The sequence below is a fragment of the Achroia grisella genome, unplaced genomic scaffold, assembly GCF_030625045.1.
Source record: "Achroia grisella isolate CSIRO2021 unplaced genomic scaffold, CSIRO_AGI_Agris_v1 utg906, whole genome shotgun sequence".
In the NCBI taxonomy this organism is placed as follows: Eukaryota; Metazoa; Arthropoda; class Insecta; order Lepidoptera; family Pyralidae; genus Achroia; species Achroia grisella.
Genome location: NW_026713064.1, coordinates 2394271 through 2412372, shown reverse-complemented (window position 1 = coordinate 2412372; position 18102 = coordinate 2394271). Strand labels below are relative to the sequence as shown.

The window sequence follows — 18102 nt, the reverse complement described above, 5'->3', positions numbered from 1 at the left end:
CCTAATTGAGTACGTTACTAGCTATATTGCATCCTTAGACGAGGCACCTGTGGAGCACAGTAGGATGAGCATGAAATCAGATCAGTATAGCGCAGCATGGAACCCGGAAATTTATTACGCTGGTTTCCAGGGTCAACACGTAGACCTAATTGGGTACGTTACTAGCATATTGCATCGTTACATTAATGTCCTGCAAGTGAGCACACATTGATTAGACATGTTTTAGTTAATGTATTATAATAATTTTCTTCTTCCCCATACGATCGAGGGCCTATAGTATTTTGCTATCACATCATTCTTATTACTCTATTGCTTTCTCCATCACTAGTAGACATTGAGATTATGAAATGTCTCAGAATGTTTATTTAAATTAATTAATAATTGTAAATATTTTGAATTGATATTCAGGTTAATGGGTATAAAAAAGTAAGTACCTAATACTTAATATATATTGCGGCGATATTTATCTCAGGTAAATAACTGACAATAGTTATTTTAATTACATATTTGACATTACTGTTCCTTTGATAAAATATATTATCTATTAAACAGAGATGTAGGTGCGTGACACATTTACGTAATAGAAATAAACATTCAAACAGAGTGTAACTGTGTCATCTTTCATTCCTTTAGCAGCATGTTTTTCATCCCTGTAAGTGGCATATGAATATTTATTTTGTAAGTAGATAGGCCGTTAGTCACAAAATTCATTGTGGTGACAATTGTATCTATAGCATAGTGTAAATTTTAGGACATCGAGTTATCATAATTGTCAATTTAAATGCATACCTACGTTCAGCAATTTTACAGGGAAGTACAGGGACCTATAGATACGAAGTTTTTGGTGTCTGTATTTGATTGATTTTAACAATAAGAATGTAGCCTGATGCTACCTATCACCTCACCACTGTAACCTCAACACTTGTGTATGATGTGATGAGGTGTCCCTACATAATTTATTTGTGTAGACACAAGATCACTATTACGAATATTAGGAACCTCGGTAAATCTTTAGGTAGGTATATTGACAAAAGTGCATTAAAAATATTCTAGGTAGGTACAGAGTGCTTCTAATTTGATGCTATCAAAGTCAGTCCATTAATAAAAGCCGACGGCTTTGGTTATTGTTCTAGATAACGGCATATGATCATCAAAGTTCACATCCAAAGTCCAAGGGTTAAACTCTGAAGGTAGACTTTGAATGCGTTTGACAGCATTTGATAGTATTTGCCTAAAGTGATACATAATGTTTTATGTAATATTCCTAGGTTAGAGCTATATTTACATATATACCTGTTAATACCTTTCATACAAATAGTATGTTAAAAAAAGTTTCATATTTTTTTTGTTACGCCGAAATTATTTTTCTATAAAACAAAGGTATATGGCAATGGATATGGAAATGCGGAATGTACCTGCTACAGGCATTGCTATGCTTACTAGATCCCAACAATGAATTATTCTGTACAAATTGTTTTTATAGAATTAAACATTTTTTTGTTCATGTAAGCAAACTTCAGATACAATATGATGAGGTATATATTATTATATTTGTATATATACAATATAATACACAAAAATCTTATTATATGTAATAAGTTTATTTTTTTGCATGAAATGTATAGACAGGTATGTATGTAGATACAGTTACATCATACGACGAGTCCAACTTAGATATATTTCTCTAAAACTGTTCCAAAGTCCGTAGTCTAACTCTGAAGACGTTACAAACAAAGAGGCTCACTTTTGTATTGAATGATAACGACATTTTCGACAGTTTTGTAGATATTTAGACAAGAATAGACAAGATACATAGTATGTTACTTATACAATTTGCTATGTGACAAAATACCTATATTCTCTAGTTCGTCTGTAAATATTGTTTTTCTTTCCAACAGCAAAGGTACATTGTTGTCGCAGGTATTCATTCATATTGGTAACTGGCTTGATTAGGTACTTTTTTTGTTGTTTTATAATTAAATTAATAAAGAAACACTATTTGATAGCTGCGTAAACTGGTATAGCATACTCGATTAATAACTAAAAACATTCACTAAAATAAAACTATACTAAAGTTTCTGTAAATGGATTAGTATTGAAGGGAGCACCTGATTAACGGTCTACGCTGATGGTACATGAGCGGGGGATGATAGGATGAGGATGAAATCAGATGAGTTAGCCGATAGTGGTGAACTCACCAGGATAGTTTGACCGCGTTGAGGTCAACTTGACAAGGGTTTACTAGCAAAGGGCCACTAATCCAGGATTAATAATTCCCTACTCCTCTATATTTCGGTTTGAAGGGTGATTAATGGTAGCAAAATAATTGAGTACATAGAGTAGAGGAATTTGGACCTTAGGAAGTATTACAGTAATTAGTATATGCCTCTATAAGGTTGATTTTCATCAGATCGTCAACATGTCGTTCGTTAATATTGTTCGTTGATATTTGCCAGTACAAGATTTAAACTATTTCAGGCATACTGTCCAAGTCACACAGGAAGATCTGAACCATCATTTGGCCGTCGCAGAAGAGATGTCAATGCAACAAATGGGGCTGAAAATAATGACACAATTGTTGTTAAAGCTGAAAATAACGACGGCAACGCTAATAAATCTGATGATACTAACAACGCTAGTGTGTATAAAGTATCTTTTGAAGAAGCTGGCGTCGATAAGTATCTGAAGGAGGAAGTCGAAACTCCGAGTCATGTGAGGAAAATGATTGAGGTGAGACTATTTATAAGCACAGATTGCACTTTTAATAAATAACTGGATTCACTGAAAAAAATAAACGAATTCGACCTCAAAGCAAAAAAGTTGATTATCTAAACCTTGTAATTTTTGTAAACGTAAAATTTAAGTAAACGTAGGTACTTTATTATTACGGCCGGGATAAAGCAGTCTCTATATTTCTGCGTATTTATAAACGAAGCGTAACAAACGTACAAACAAACCTGTTGAAGTTACATATAATATTAAGATTAGAACATTTGTTAATTATCTATTTATATGCTACTTATCTATACTGCTTATTTGCCTTAGGTGACTACTTGGTAACATTATTGAGATAAAATGTTTATATTGACATGACATAATACTACTAGTAATTCTTAGATAAGTAATGTAATAGATAACATTAGATAGGTATCTTTAATTTATTATAAACGGAAATACAAGCTGTAAATTTCCATATTTTAAAGCATCTGTACCATTTTAAATGAAATTGAAATAATATCAGACAGAATGACTAAAGAATTTAAAGTTCAATTAAAGTTGCATGTGTAACATTACTATCAGAAATATTTCATTTAATAAATGAAAATAATGGTCACTTTCAACTGATAATCAGAGATGAGTGTTTATATATATTATCTAGGGTAGGTATTATATATAGAGTGAGTAATGCGACTGGGTTTTTTTTATGCGTTTCATAAATATATTTTTTTAATTTTCATACTATAAAAAGTAGGAGATTCTTAATCCTTAATGATTGCATGTTTTAGTGTCTTCCTTATATTTTAAATAGTTTTGGTCTCAACAAGATTTGCAATTATGTCACTAACATACATACCTACCTAAATTTTGTCGATATTGACGTTGTACTTTTTAATTGAAATCCTATATTAATTACATTCGTACATACTTATATTGTACCTAATATTTAGGTGTTTGACAATCGCAATGAATTGTTGGAGGAAAATGGCCCATCTGACTCTTCGCCAGTGGTAGCAGCTGCAGGGGTATGCGTTTCGCCGTACCATTACAGAGCGCTATTGGTGGCACTGTGTGTTTTGCTGTCCTTACTTCTGGCTATGTTGACTGCTGCATTGTATATTTACAAGTAAGTTACAAATTATCGTATTACACTTAGAACAAATACAGATACCATTAAGAACACTGCGGGCATATTAAATCCCTAATATATTAGAGGTAGTCTCCTCGTCCCTGTCGCATTTTTAATGTAATCGGAATGACAAACAAGCTGACTGCCTACCTGTTGATGTACAGCACTACGGATATCACGTTATCATTCGACATCCAAGATACCATTCAGGGGTTGCCATTCCAGAGGACTAAGATATCATGTCACTTATCCCGTAATTTAACAGATTTATCTGCACTCTGCAATGTCATGAAGATGATGATTTTGACGAATTGGTAGGTATATTATTATAATTACATACTACTTACTTGCCTAAGTACTATTTAAGTTACTTAAATATTATTTTAAAATATTACTTCTATTTTCAGACGATATTGGCGTATACTGCGCAAGAACATACAAGCTTCAAGTCCTGCGCCAGCTCTCCGCCCAGTGACTCCTGGTCCCCGGCCTTCACGACCGTCTTTGTTCTCAGCTTCACATCTCCATAAGCCATTTTCGTTAAGGTAATAATAATGATAATATGTGTGACATGACATAAGGCATAAATAGTTTAACAAGTCCAAAATAACTTCAATATTTTATACATCCATTATCTGAATGACATCTACCAGAGTTCGAATTATGAATCTGTATATTGACTTTCTGTGCAAATACCTATTATATGAAGATATGAGTACTTACTCAATAGACGGTTACGACGATATCCGATTGACCTTTCATTTGAACATGCTCACGTAGCTACATTTGTAAGATGTCCTTTTCCTAATTGCTTGTATTATATTTCAGTGGTTTGGGTAGAACTTTCGCTGAGGTTGGCGAAGAGGCGGGATCTGCTGGCCGTTTGGCTAACGCCTTTGACGATGGCAGCGAACCCATTTACACAGACCCGTCGCTGTTCGAACGATCCCGTTCACTGCGTTCCCTACACTCGCTGGACATGAAGCCTGATCGACGTGACCACCGCGCGTAGAATAAGGATGCGCATTCACTACGTTAACATAATTCTAACTCGAAAATGAAATTAAAAAGATAACTCCAAAATAAATATGCGTGCAATTAATTTTATTGTTTAACTGCCATAAAATGTGCTCAGTATTTCATCCGTCCATAGAAATTTATAAATTGCAACATTAAAAAATTATAATATATAAATGTAACATCAGAAACAATGTTCTTAATTTTAAAATATTTTGTATAAGTCAATACTAATAAATATTTACAGTGATTCTTATTTGTAGTTTGTCTTCCCTATTCAATATGATTTCCAATAATAAAGACTAAGACAGTAGTGAATACAAACATCATGCATTGGGGAATGAGGAATCAAAAATATGCTTTTAGATAGATGTCTTATTTTGTTTAATACCTAATTATGAAGTAAAATTATTACATATGATAAGGTGCTGGTGTTGGTACACTCATGAGTGGTGAATCTAAATATTCCATTTCACTAGTGCTAGCAGCTGGTTCTGCTTGAGTGTTCATTTTTTGATTCAAAGATTCATAAAGCTTATGTACAGACTCGTTGTGCTGAGTTCCCGGTTGTAATGCTTTCATCAGTGTCTGAAGTCTAGTTTCAGGTAACTTTGGATGTATATACCACAGTAGCTTCAATAAATGCCTGGTGACATTATCTTTAGATAAACCAGCAAAAAAGAATTCATCAAACAATACTGTACTGAAGTCTTCACCCTGGAATTCATCTGGTAACTGTATAAGTAAAGCAACAAGTGCATGTAAGAAAGGATCTTCATAAGCCCGACCATCTTTACAACTGCCTAAAATACTTAGTATTCGTAGGAGCGCTCCTCTGTCTCGTGATTTAGCTGCATGTAAAGTATAATACATTGCTAATACTCCACAAACAGAACTCTCTCTCATATAGGCCTCACAGGCATCAGGTGGAGGGCCAGAGTGTTCAATAGTGGTGATAGCTGACTCCCTTTCATCAGGAGGTAGTTTGTTATGCAGGGCTCTAACTTGATCATCAACCATGAGTGACATGAGAGCTGGCAAATACTTAGTGACAACTTGGCTGTCAAGTTTAGGTTCTTTAAATTCTTGTGAGTCAATCATCACCCATGCACTCAAACCTAAGGCCAACATTCTCAGTAAAAGAATTAATATGGTGTTGTCCCTTGGAAGCCCTTCTGTGTTTATTAAATGTTGTAATATTTTTATGGCAGATGTTGCTAAAAAATTAATTGCATAAGGATCACACAATGTCATTGAAAGGTCTCCTAATACTTGTTCTTGGCCTCTCTTTATGCTGTCAAGAAAACCTTGAAGCTCTCTAGACCTTTTGATATCAACATTTCTCTCTCTAATGCAAGCATCTAAACACCATGTGAATTTATGACAAGGGTCCACAGATATGATGTCCTGTATTTCTAAGTCATGCAATGCCATTAGCAGTTCAGCTCTTAATGTGCAATAGTGAACATTTCTAGTTCTTAGAAACAAAGTGCGTAGGAACTGTAAAACCATATCATATAATTTTACACTGTTGCCTATCATATGTGCTAGTTTTTGAACTACAGCACCTTGTCGTCTGACTTTAGGTGATGGTGAAAAGAACAAGTTGGTGAGATTCTCATGATCAAATAATACATTCTCCTTCTCTCTTATATACTGACTGAGAAGTGGCGAAACTTCATCGCCAAATAGAGATTGATTGTCCTGCCATATCTGTCTCTTTACCTCGGTATCTGTATCATTGTACAATTCTCTGTCACGCACTAACACTCTTAAGTATTTGTCATCAATGTGTGGAGTATTTTTCAAAATACCCATGATGACTGGTCTCAGTGATTTAACTCTGACGACTGGGAAACTCTTCGATAATAGCTCTTTGAGCTTTTTGTCATTTTCTTTGCTATCTTTTGAACCGAGTTCATTAATATGTGTAATTAGTTTCTCTCTTAACTCTTCTAGAACAGATGTATGGAAGTCAAGTCTTCTTACGCCATGAAGGTCTAGAAGTGGTAGCATCGGTCTTAGTGAAGGCAGTAAAATACCGTTTTCAAGCTGAAATTCTTCAATTGCTTTCAATGGATCAGTACAACTTGTAAGCGCGTCGCGTAGATAAGCCTGCCCAGGTACTCCAACATCTTCCAGCCCTGTACCAGGTAACTTGCTTGATGATGCCATTATAATATTAAGTATTTAATTATAATTAATAAACAAATTGATAAAAATAAGAAATAAACAAAAACAAAATAATTACAGATTACCCTATGCCGACAGAGTAATTATCAGATTTTTTGCATTGTTTTTTCCCCCCATCTCAGGGAAAAGCAAAAGGACTCAGTCCATACAGCCGTTGTCTTCCGACGATTTACTTTTTATATTATTGCATAGTTCTATAACTTTGGATTTTGTTTTTGGAAATTGTGGTAAGTGTAAGTACGTAGTTAAATGTAACTTTTACTGCAGTGAATTCAAATTAGAAACTTTATTTAATTTTTTACTGGCAGTGGTTAAATAACGAGTCCAGTGTGTATAAATGTAATATTCTTGTGGTATATTTTATATATATAAAAACGTATATTTAATGTGTTGTTCATTTTTAATTGTCAATCTGACAAATCTTGAAAGTTCGACACAGAGTACATTACACCATAGAGTAATGTCTCTACAGTAGCTATTATCAGATTTGCGTTTTAGTCTTTCTTTTACCGGTTTTAAAATTATTATATTTATGAGAAAATTATAATTGTAATTAATTAATTAATTATAAATAAACTTTACATTGCTTTCAATTTCTCAAGCCAAACTACCAATGTTCTATTATTATTGTAGATTCATAACCACAAATTCTTACAATTAGCAAATAAAAGTTTTCTCTGAGTTATACAGCATTACTTTTGTTTTGGAATTTGATTTGATTTTGATGGTTTAAGATCAAATCTTTCACAAACATGTCTGATAAACAGAAAACGTAAGTTAGTTTAATCTACTTTATTTAAAATATTAATATTGTAAATAATATACTTGATTATATATTAATATTATTATAGGCTCATATGCGGTGATGTGAACGGAAATTTTAATGCACTGTTTTCCCGGGTCGAATCTATTGTGAAAAAATCTGGACCCTTCGACATTCTTCTGTGCGTTGGAAACTTTTTTGGGGATGATAACTCACAGCTGGATGCATATAAAATGCGTACGAGAAAAGGTAAGAAGCAATATTTTAAATTTAGAATAAGTGTCCTAATTTCAAATAAATGTTTAATATATTTGTATTTGTTTCAGTGCCAGTAACCACATACATTTTTGGGCCTTCAAAATCTGAACATGTACAATATTACTGTGAAGAGGGATCAGAAATAGTTCCAAATGTAATTTACATGGGTAATTTTTGCCACAGTTTTATTAATTGTTAATTAATAATAGGGCAATTAAAATATTATTTATAAAATATAAAGTGAGAAGACAGAAAATCAGAGTGAAGCATTCTCATATCATATGATATGAGAATGCTTCACTCTGATTTTAATGATAGTTAATTGAATTACGTTACTTGTCCCTTATACAATGAAAAGATAAGGAGAGCTCTGGTAAATGGAATGAGTCTATAAATATAATTTAATTATTTATAATATTATATTGTAATTGACCTTATAAATAAAAAAAATATTTTACATCTACAACTTAATGAAATATGAGTTAAATTTCTACCAATTGTAATTACAGGTAAGAGAGGAATCTTTACAACAAGTTCAGATATTAAAATAGCATATCTAAGTGGTTTGTCTCGTAGAGAGCTTGGCAAGGATATTCCCATGTGTGTGTTTGAGCCCAGTGACTGTAGTGCTGTTAGAGATGCATGTTTTAGAGGACAGAGTGAGTACAGGGGCATAGATGTACTTATAACTACTCTGTGGCCTGCGGGAATACAACAGGATGAAACTCAAAAGGTAAAATTAGATAAAATAATATTTTTTTATTTCACTTTTTTATAATGATTGCTAAGGTTCTTCATTTTTACATAGCAATGCTCTTCCTATTTTAATGAATTTTAAGTATATTTTTTCTAATTGTAATGGCAAAGTAGCCGATGGCTCACATGATAATATGTAGAAATCTTCATCTTATACATGTACAGCACTATGGGCATCATATCATGTCACATCTGTGATATCACTCATGGATTGCCATACCAAAATAATAGGATTAAGTCCCTTGTAATCCCACTACTTAATTGCACCCTACAATCAAAACAGTTTACAACATAATTGTTTGAGACTGAGTTGCCCATATATATGGATATCTATATGTACAATATGACTTTGATAAAGGGGTTGAAATATTTCAGTTCTAATATTATTATAAACTTAATTTTTATTACTTTGATTTTAAATCAAGTTTAATATTATTTTATATTATTTTGGAGAAAATATCAAAAATAGATTCATACTTATCAGTCTAGTTGTCAAGGATTTATTTGTCTAAACATAGCTGTTTTATTTTCAGGTTGATATTGAAGAGGACCGGCAGTCAGACTTGTTAGCATGGCTCTCAATTCATTTGAAGCCTAGATATCATTTTGTTCCATCTGTAAACAAATATTATGAGAGACAACCATATAGGTATGCCTGTACTTAATTAAGATATTCTACAATTACTGTTAATAACTTCAAAATAATAGTAAAATTTCGTCACTTTCGGTCAGACATAGAATACCACATTCTATGTTTCTCTCTCTCTGCTCAAAATAGTATGTTATTGTAAGATTATTATAATAATAATAATACTTTTGATTATGCAATTAGGTAATTAGTTTGATTGATATTATTTGTTTATATATAATTGATATGACAAACTAGTTACTGACCCACTTGATGGGTTGTATGGCAGCTGAAATACGCGATTTAAAGTAATTCAATTGAGTTTCTTGCAATTTCTTCTCAATTGGATCTATATACCAAACTGGATGGTAGGGGAAAAAAAATATATAATGTAAAAACTTGACGTTCGTAAGCAACTAAAATGTCCTATGTGAATAAATGATTTTTGGATTTCGAATTTTGATACAGAGATGACCACACATTCCCTATAACAGTTGAAGACAAATTAATAAAGAACTGTAACATTTGTACCTTATTAATAAGGTTATTAGCTTATATATAGAATAGTTTTAAATTTAGTTCAGAATTACTTTCATAAGGCCATATATTGTCATCTAAATACTACCATAATGAATATGGATTTTAGTATTTATATTTAATTTTCAGGAACCAGAGTATTCATCAAGATTACAGAGAATGTGCTACTAGGTTCATAGGTCTAGCTCCAGTAGGTAATAAGGTGAAAGAGAAGTGGATATATGCATGTTCTTTACAACCAATCTCAAAAATGCGCATGACTGATTTGCTACAAGCCACTACAGATGAAACTCCATGTCCATATGACCCGGAACTTTTGAAACAACACCAGCCTGGCAAAGTTGTTAAGGTAATTTTATAAAGATAGATAGATACTTATATTTTTTATTCTATTTTGTTTAGATGACTTTATTAACCAATTTAAACATGGTATAAAAGGCAGATTCCATATCAACAGTGTTTATGTCTAAAAATGTATAATTAAAAAACTATACAATATTTTTCAGTGCACTGGAAATGGTCAATTTTTCTTCAATATGGATGCAGCAGATGATGATCAGGGCAAAAGAAAAAGAAAGGGTGGTGATAATCCTGAGAGAAAGAAGAAAGAAATTGATCCAGGTGTATTTAATAAATAGTATTAATTTATGTCTTAATTATTGAATATAATATCGCAATTTTTTATACAGAACTCAGATATTTCTCTTGAATTGCAATATACTCAGAATGTTCCAGAAAAGTAAGATAGATATTTTTTATGCTAAAAAAATATAAATTTGCTATAAAAAGTATGTTTTTGCATGAAAGAATAACAGGCTTCATAAACTTTCATGTTTACAATGTTAGTAGAATACATATGATTAATCTAGTAACAAACAGAATTTTTACAATCCTTTTTTTATTATCCATATTTAGATTCCTGTTGGTTCTGTCTGTCTTCACCTACTGTGGAGAAGCACCTAGTGATCACTGTGGGTACACATTGCTACTTAGCATTAGCAAAGGGTCCCCTTACGCCACACCATGTGTTAATTCTACCAATAGCTCACTATCAATCTGTTACGCGGGTAAGGTTTTTTATCCATCCACTCAACTGTTATTATAATATATAATACATTTAGTTTCCACTTTATTGATAAATAAAAAGTAAGATTTGACTGATTATGTTTTATGATGTCATCAGATGCTTTTTGCCTAAATACAGTTTCAAATCTATTCCTCTTTATCAAATTCCATACAAACTGTACCAGATTTTTTTTAGCTGTAGGAATATAAATTATATTCAAATAAACTGTTGATAATTCTAACTTTCATTTCACTCTAATAGTATATATTGGGCATTAGTGAAATGTTAAAGGATGAGTGGTTAATTCACAGTGGTATCAAGAAAATTGTATGAAGGTCGACTTGTTACATTGCTAACAATGCAAATTCATTACTTTTTTTTATTAATATGATTTTTATTATGATTTATTATTCATTTCTCCTCACAAACATCATGGCAACAATACATGTAGTATTTTTTTATAACAAAATGCTTAAATTTATTATTATAATCGATTTGCTGTGAGGAGCTGGTGTCTGAAATAGGTATAAATTGTAATAAAGATCATCAGGCCCTCAACCGAAATGTGATATATCTTAAATAAATTCTGATGTAGTATAAGCATTATAATATATTTAACAAAATATTACTGATTACTTCCTGTCTGACTACTCACAATTTTTTTAACTAGAATTTTATAATCTGCAATCCTAATATTCAAGTTTAATATATGGATAAGTATATACATAATTGTTTGTATAGTTGTATGACTGCTTATTTTATAATAGATTAAAATTTCAGGCACCAGACGATGTTATAAACGAAATAAATAAATTCAAATCCGCTCTGAGGAAATTCTTTGCGTCAATAGACAAGGCGGTGGTCTTCTTTGAAAGGAATTTTTATACTACACATATGCAAATACAGTGCGTGCCTGTGTCGAGGGCATGCTCTTCGCAAGTACTCGAAGTGTTTCAGGTATTTTTATTTAATCCAAATACAAAATTTGTGTATAAATTTTAACTATGAGTTAATTTTCTAACAATATTTTATTTATTTAACTTTCTTAATATACTTAGTTACACAAATATTATAAACAGATACATTGAAGAATATAAAAATAAATTAAAGAATGATATAGAAATATTATAAGTTTTTACTTTATTATGTTTGTGCTTTATTGATTTATTCGGGTCTTAAAGTCTTATACTATTCTCATCCAACCGGTTCATTCTAATGAAACATGAAAGAAAATGTAAATTGCGCACTAATATTATAAAGAGAGACAGAAACTCTGAATTTTAGAATTCCTTCTTTAATTATACATTATATTATACTAATAGGACTGGTCATAAATCAAAAATTTATTGTTTTGTAGGATGAAGCAGGTATAAACAGTATTCAAATTGAAGTGTTACCACCGTACACTGAAATAAGTCAAGTGACGTTGCCTGGCGCGCCGTACTTCCACGCCGAACTACCCTCCGGTGAACAAGTGTATGCCAAGACAAAACAACACTTCCCATTACAGTTTGGCAGGTAATAACTTTATTATAACTTTTTTAAATTTATTAATGAATAGTAATCAGACATATTGTATGACTAAAGATAAGGGGAACCCCAGACAAACAATAACATTACAAGAACATATGTTCTTGTAATGTTAATGTCTTCTAGGTGCTTAATTGGACACTCTGTATATAAGAAGAGTGCTGATGAGAATAAGTATAAATGATTACGATTTCTTACTTCGAACCCATTAGTTTTTAATAAAATATATTTTAGGGATGTTTTGTCAAGTACTCCAATACTAAATTGCGAAGATAAAGCAGACTGGCGACTGTGTGAACTTAGCCGGGAGGAGGAGTTGACGTATGTGGCCAACTTTAGAGAACAGTTCCGCCCTTACGACTTCACAGCCGAAGAAGACAGCGACAGCGATTAAAGTTACAATTTTACTGATGAAAGGTTAACTACAATTCAACTTTGTTTCTATTGCGTCTATGAGATCATGATGTAGATTTTTTTACAATAAAAGGTATTGTGTTTTAAGGAAACAGTTTTTTAATTCCTCTGCTTAAAATACAGGGAACTCCTTTTAAATTCGTTTGTTTGTACAGTACTTAAATGATATTTGTGCATGGCAATAGTTGTTCCTGTACGCGACCTAAATAAATAACATTAACAACCTTTAAAAAGAACAACAGTCGTATTTCTTAAGAGTTCTTCTCAAATGAATATACCTTCATAAGAAGCTAAGATGTTCTAAATAAATAAATGATTTTTGTATTTGAAGCAACAGGTGAATAAATAGTAAAACGATAGCTTTCAAGTAAATGATTTTTTAATTTTCTTTCACATCATACTGTCCTAATAACTCATTCGTTTGCATTATAAAAACATATCTGTAACAACATGATTAGCTAACTTATACATTATTCACGTGTAGTCATGTATATAAACAGAACTTTCAAAAATGATATGGTATATTGACTAATGTCACAAATGACTAGAATTAAAATGATAATATATAAATTCGTAACCATTTAAAAATTGCATGTCCATTGTAAAGTGAAATTACTGTAATTTCATGAAAATAATCATGTAACATTTCAACGACTCTACTTAAACTACTTAATGATCTTCGATTGACTAGCATAGGTATTTGGGTCTAGTATTTTATATAAAATAGATCTCAATTAAATATAGGGCAGTCTTCGTTGGATTACTAAAGAGAGTCAACAAAAACAATTGTAAACCATTAAAAATACCACACAACTCACTTAAAAGTGTCATTGAATACAAAACGTTGTGCCATAAGACTACATGTTACGACGGGAAAAGGATTTCGGTCGCTGTGAGTGCAATCCTCAACAATATGGTTCACAGACATTTGTCCTTTCGGATTACGAGTAGAGCTAACTGCCGTTGACCATCTCTAATATCTCTCGCTCACCCGCAAATTATATTCTGTATAACGCGTAGGATTATTTTACTTTGAACTCGCTGTGATTGCCTGTACTTTCCCCGTCGCAATATGCATATTCCTTAAGTGTTCAACACTCGTAAACTATACTACAACATATTCGTTACAGTTCAAAATGTATAATACAAATTTAACTTTTTGCCATATTCACCAAAAAACTATAGGTAAGTGTATTGTCTTATGTTGCTGTTTACTGAGGAATGCGTATTACTAATATTTGTCACATCGATTAACTCTGAATCACATAAAGCATAATTGATTCTTACGTTTATTATCCTTAGATAACGCAGTACATGGTACCGTATTATTAAAGAACATGTTTAAAAATATTCTGCTGTATAAACGCTACCAAGAAGTGTCTACTACTATAGAAAATAGTAAAAAGAATAATTGGTACATTACAATCGTAAAATGCTGTTTAAATCCATATCACACTAAAATGGCGGCAGTTAACTTGGTGGCTAACATTTCTTATTACAACAGCACAAACTGTTTTAAATTATGTATGTCTTTCCTTTTCAGAGATTCTATTTACAATACCGCTAGCTTGGTTTGTGATATACATACTAAAATCATTTATTTATACAATTTCAATCTGTTTTGACGGAGAGTTGTTAGCCACTGACTTACATATGACCTGCTGCCATTTTAACGTGTTTTATTAACACTGAGGCTGAAGTGTTCGCATAGCAGCCTTTATAATTGTTCTTTTTCAAATAGTAGGTACTTTTTTGTATAACATTATCTTAACTGGAATACAAAATTCCTTAATTATTATAGTTACTTGGTTAAAAATCGGATAAAACAGTGTCGCTGTTAGCACTTACAAACGTTTTTAACTATCATATATATAAATTATAAATATGTACCTATGTAAAAATTTTCATTTTACACCATTCAAATCTTACGGTTATAGACAATGATAAGTTTTATTTTAATTAATGAAGACGAATATTTTTCATAAACTTTACAACAATCAAACAATTCGTAATTAAATATTGGATATAATTTTTCCAATTACATCCGTAACTAGTTTTAAGACTTTGGTCAATAAGGCATTAAGTTTAAAATATATTTTTTATTTTAATTATTGTTCTTCTTAATATTATATTCGATAGTCTTAAGAGTACGTTTTAATTACAATGTTATTTACATAACGAGGGGTTGCTACAGTAAACCGAAACTGCGTAAATATAATATTAACTTGGCACTATTAAATTTTATAAACGTGCCATAATGCTCTATTATAAAATTTAATATATAAATTCAAAAGTAATAATTTGTATGAATTTTTTAATAATGCATATGTGATGTGTCGGTATATCGTAGCAGACCCTTTATACTATACTGGTAGTATACGCCAAACCAGTGCTCATTCTTCATACACGTTTAATAAAATACTCGATTTCGGAGTACAAAAATGATTATTGTATAGCACTAAAGAGTAATAATTATTTTGGCTATACCTACCTATCTACAGATCTATATGTACACGTAATAGTATGAAAGTCATATTACGAATTAATATTTGGCAACAGTCATAGAATCTATTTCGTTTAAGCGCCGCAAACTGCTTAATTCGATAAATATATGATATCGACATTTTATACATTCGTTACATTTATAGCGTTTTACTTTATTATGGAAGTTGTATAATATTAACTCCCATTTCCTATACACAATACTTTTTTTTTACAAAGTTCAGTATAACAGGATGTAAGTATTGTATACCAACATTATGATTAATTTATTCTAGTCTCAAATTTTGCTATTGTAGCCAAGATTTATTATTAAAATCTGACAATAGTGTTGTCAGTTTTTAAAGGTATTACAGAAAGTACCTGTAACCTATATAGTCTTCAATGCATCAGTAGTACCCACTGATACTGTAATCAGTCGGAAACACTGATGCATTGAAGACTGGTTCTCATTGATTATCAACGCTAAGGGCGACAATAAGCGTTCCAATTTTCATATCTCGTGCATTGAGATTATAATGTAATAATTGGAATAAATTTTTAAGTCACCTCCGTTTGTGTTCTTTACGTTATCTACGGTATTCCATATATAGGTAAAGTTCCAATTACGAGTATACCCGAAAATTCATCACTCAAATATAATTTTTTTTAATAAGCCCTTTTAATAAGTCATATTTTCTTTTAGATTTTATTGTTCTTTTCAAGTTCACTTTTAATTAATATCATGTGGTCCCATGGACCAGCTTTCATCCTTACCTTCACTGGAATGTTAATAAACGCCTCTGCGTTTACTTTGCGTCTCAGACATTTATTTGGAAGGCTTCTCTGGTCATCTTAGCTTCTGGTGCATGCTGAGGATGTTGCGGATGTGATGGATGTGACGGGTGAGGATGCGGCGCGCGCTTTCTTCGATGATGACCCTCACACTCTGTATCGTCAGAGAAACGGGATGGCGGATGTATGTGATCGTTGAACGATGGATAATTGGATATACTGCAAATTAAAACACTTAATTTTTAAAACGCATGTATATAACTGAATTCGTTATTGCTGTTTCGATACAGTTCACCAATTGTGAACTGTATCGAAACAATACAAATATTACAAAAGCGGTTTCGTTGAAAAAATTAAATACCGAAACTATTACACCAGCTAGAGAAATTAGTTCACTGTTTAAATGGCACATTATTCCAAATAGATATAGGCTATTACATTAATTATCATCATCACAAAGTTAGCACTCGAGCGATGCCGGTGCGAGCCACTGCTAGTTATGTAGCCATATAATAACAGGTAGTTGGGCCTATACAACAATTCTGCTAAGTGAAATTATTGCGACAAGTGTCAGAGAATATATCGAGAATAGAGGGAGAAGGAATATATATATATATATACAGAGATTATTAAGAATGGAGAATTCTTTTGAAAGTAATGTGTCGATGGTGTTTATACCTGAAAGTGGTCTCGTCGTTGTGACTGCTGTATCCGCTGGAGGAGCGCACGTGCCGCTTTCCTAGAGCGGCGGCTTTACCCTTCCGCGATGGAAATGCCTTCCTAACGAGGACGCCACCTCCGCCTAGTGACGTCTCTGATGATGACGACGATTCCTCGCGTTCCACTGAAGGGTCTGTGGAGTTGACAACTTAAGGTCAGAACTTTTGATATTTCTATATTGTATAACTAATGTAGTGATCGTTGTATGTTCTTAGTAAAACTGAACCTGATCTCGAAATATCAGGATCTCCCATTTGTTGAAGTATCAGTAGAAACAAGCGTGCATTAGGTTAGCAGGATTAGGGAGCTGTATAAAAATATCTTCTGTTACTTTTTCAACACAAACAAAAGTAGAGTAGTGTGAAACTGACCTACCTACCTTCAGTATTCTCTCATCAATTAAGTTCTAAGTCAGACTTTGTTTTTTTTTTAATTGACAAATAATGTAGATATTAGTGAATTTTAATAGGACTATTCATAAAGGGTAAATTCTTTTCTATACCAATTAAGAGAAGTCATACTGAAGGTAGGAAAGATGTTTTTTTATTTTAAGTTTGAAGCAGACTATATAAAAAGTTGTCTGCATGACTACCTCAGTCTCGCCTACATCAGCCAACAAGCAGCTTCTTGCTTAGATTGCAGTTACCGTAAGAGTTATGTATGTTATGTCCTGCAGATTGGCAACACCTGAAGGGCGATACATGAGCGGTATCACAGGCGTCACATGATAATGTCCATGATGCTGTTTATATGCATCGATTAATAGTTACTATTGGGTGGACCGTTAGGTCGTTTGCCATTGCAATAATATAAAAAAACTGACAGGCGGTAGGATGTGCGGGTCGCAGCCGCGCTGCAGGTTCGCTGTCCGAGTGCGGGGCGCTGGCGTCGTCGCTGGCGTCGTCCTCGTACTCTGTAATGGGCAGGTGCAGCGTTAATATCTTCTTCACCTCCGAGTCCGTCGATCCCAAGTTGTCCGACTCTGTAATACAACCGGTTTATTATACGGGTGTCCACCACTGGCCACGATTAGGTGAAGCTGCGTTTATGTCATGGAAGCAATACTGTTTTGTATAGTGTTGAAATTGATTAATCACTTT

The 18102-nt window shown here is 32.5% G+C and overlaps 4 protein-coding genes across 8 annotated transcripts in view; 2 read left to right on the top strand and 2 right to left on the bottom strand.

The window, feature by feature from the left end:
* The window catches only part of LOC131853831 (uncharacterized), a 48470-nt gene extending 43602 nt beyond the window's left edge, over positions 1-4868 (top strand). For all 5 annotated transcript variants that reach the window (XM_059204884.1, XM_059204888.1, XM_059204886.1 and 2 more), the window contains 4 exons: positions 2479-2730; positions 3669-3844; positions 4255-4392; positions 4676-4868. In XM_059204884.1, coding sequence (XP_059060867.1) covers positions 2479-2730; positions 3669-3844; positions 4255-4392; positions 4676-4859 — 750 coding nt within the window. In that variant the 3' untranslated portion in view covers positions 4860-4868. The remainder of the gene's footprint in view (positions 1-2478; positions 2731-3668; positions 3845-4254; positions 4393-4675) is intronic.
* A 403-nt stretch (positions 4869-5271) lies between these two features.
* On the bottom strand, positions 5272-7039 carry LOC131853832 (negative elongation factor B). The gene has a single exon (XM_059204889.1). The coding sequence runs from the start codon at positions 7037-7039 to the stop codon at positions 5276-5278; it is 1764 nt and encodes a 587-aa protein (XP_059060872.1). The 3' UTR covers positions 5272-5275.
* Positions 7040-7568: 529 nt separating this feature from the next.
* Positions 7569-13095, top strand: LOC131853796 (CWF19-like protein 1). The gene is made up of 11 exons (XM_059204836.1): positions 7569-7829; positions 7909-8069; positions 8147-8245; positions 8588-8811; positions 9368-9483; positions 10129-10348; positions 10506-10620; positions 10915-11066; positions 11846-12022; positions 12423-12583; positions 12830-13095. The coding sequence occupies exons 1-11, from the start codon at positions 7810-7812 to the stop codon at positions 12987-12989; spliced, it is 1605 nt and encodes a 534-aa protein (XP_059060819.1). The 5' UTR covers positions 7569-7809; the 3' UTR covers positions 12990-13095.
* A 3074-nt stretch (positions 13096-16169) lies between these two features.
* LOC131853725 (cell adhesion molecule Dscam2-like) overlaps positions 16170-18102 on the bottom strand; it is a 158830-nt gene continuing 156897 nt past the window's right edge. Inside the window, 3 exon segments of the mRNA XM_059204743.1 lie at positions 16170-16501; positions 16961-17135; positions 17826-17984. Of these exon segments, the coding sequence (XP_059060726.1) occupies positions 16309-16501; positions 16961-17135; positions 17826-17984 (527 nt within the window). The 3' untranslated portion in view covers positions 16170-16308.

Excerpts from the sequence above, each read along its gene's own strand:
- LOC131853832 (XM_059204889.1), bottom strand. The coding sequence starts at position 7,039 with ATGGCATCATCAAGCAAGTTACCTGGTACAGGGCTGGAAGATGTTGGA.
- LOC131853796 (XM_059204836.1), top strand. The coding sequence starts at position 7,810 with ATGTCTGATAAACAGAAAAC. Across the intron at positions 9,484-10,128 it reads TATGAGAGACAACCATATAG|GAACCAGAGTATTCATCAAG; the intron begins GTATGCCTGTAC and ends TTTAATTTTCAG. Across the intron at positions 10,621-10,914 it reads GAAGAAAGAAATTGATCCAG|ATTCCTGTTGGTTCTGTCTG; the intron begins GTGTATTTAATA and ends ATCCATATTTAG.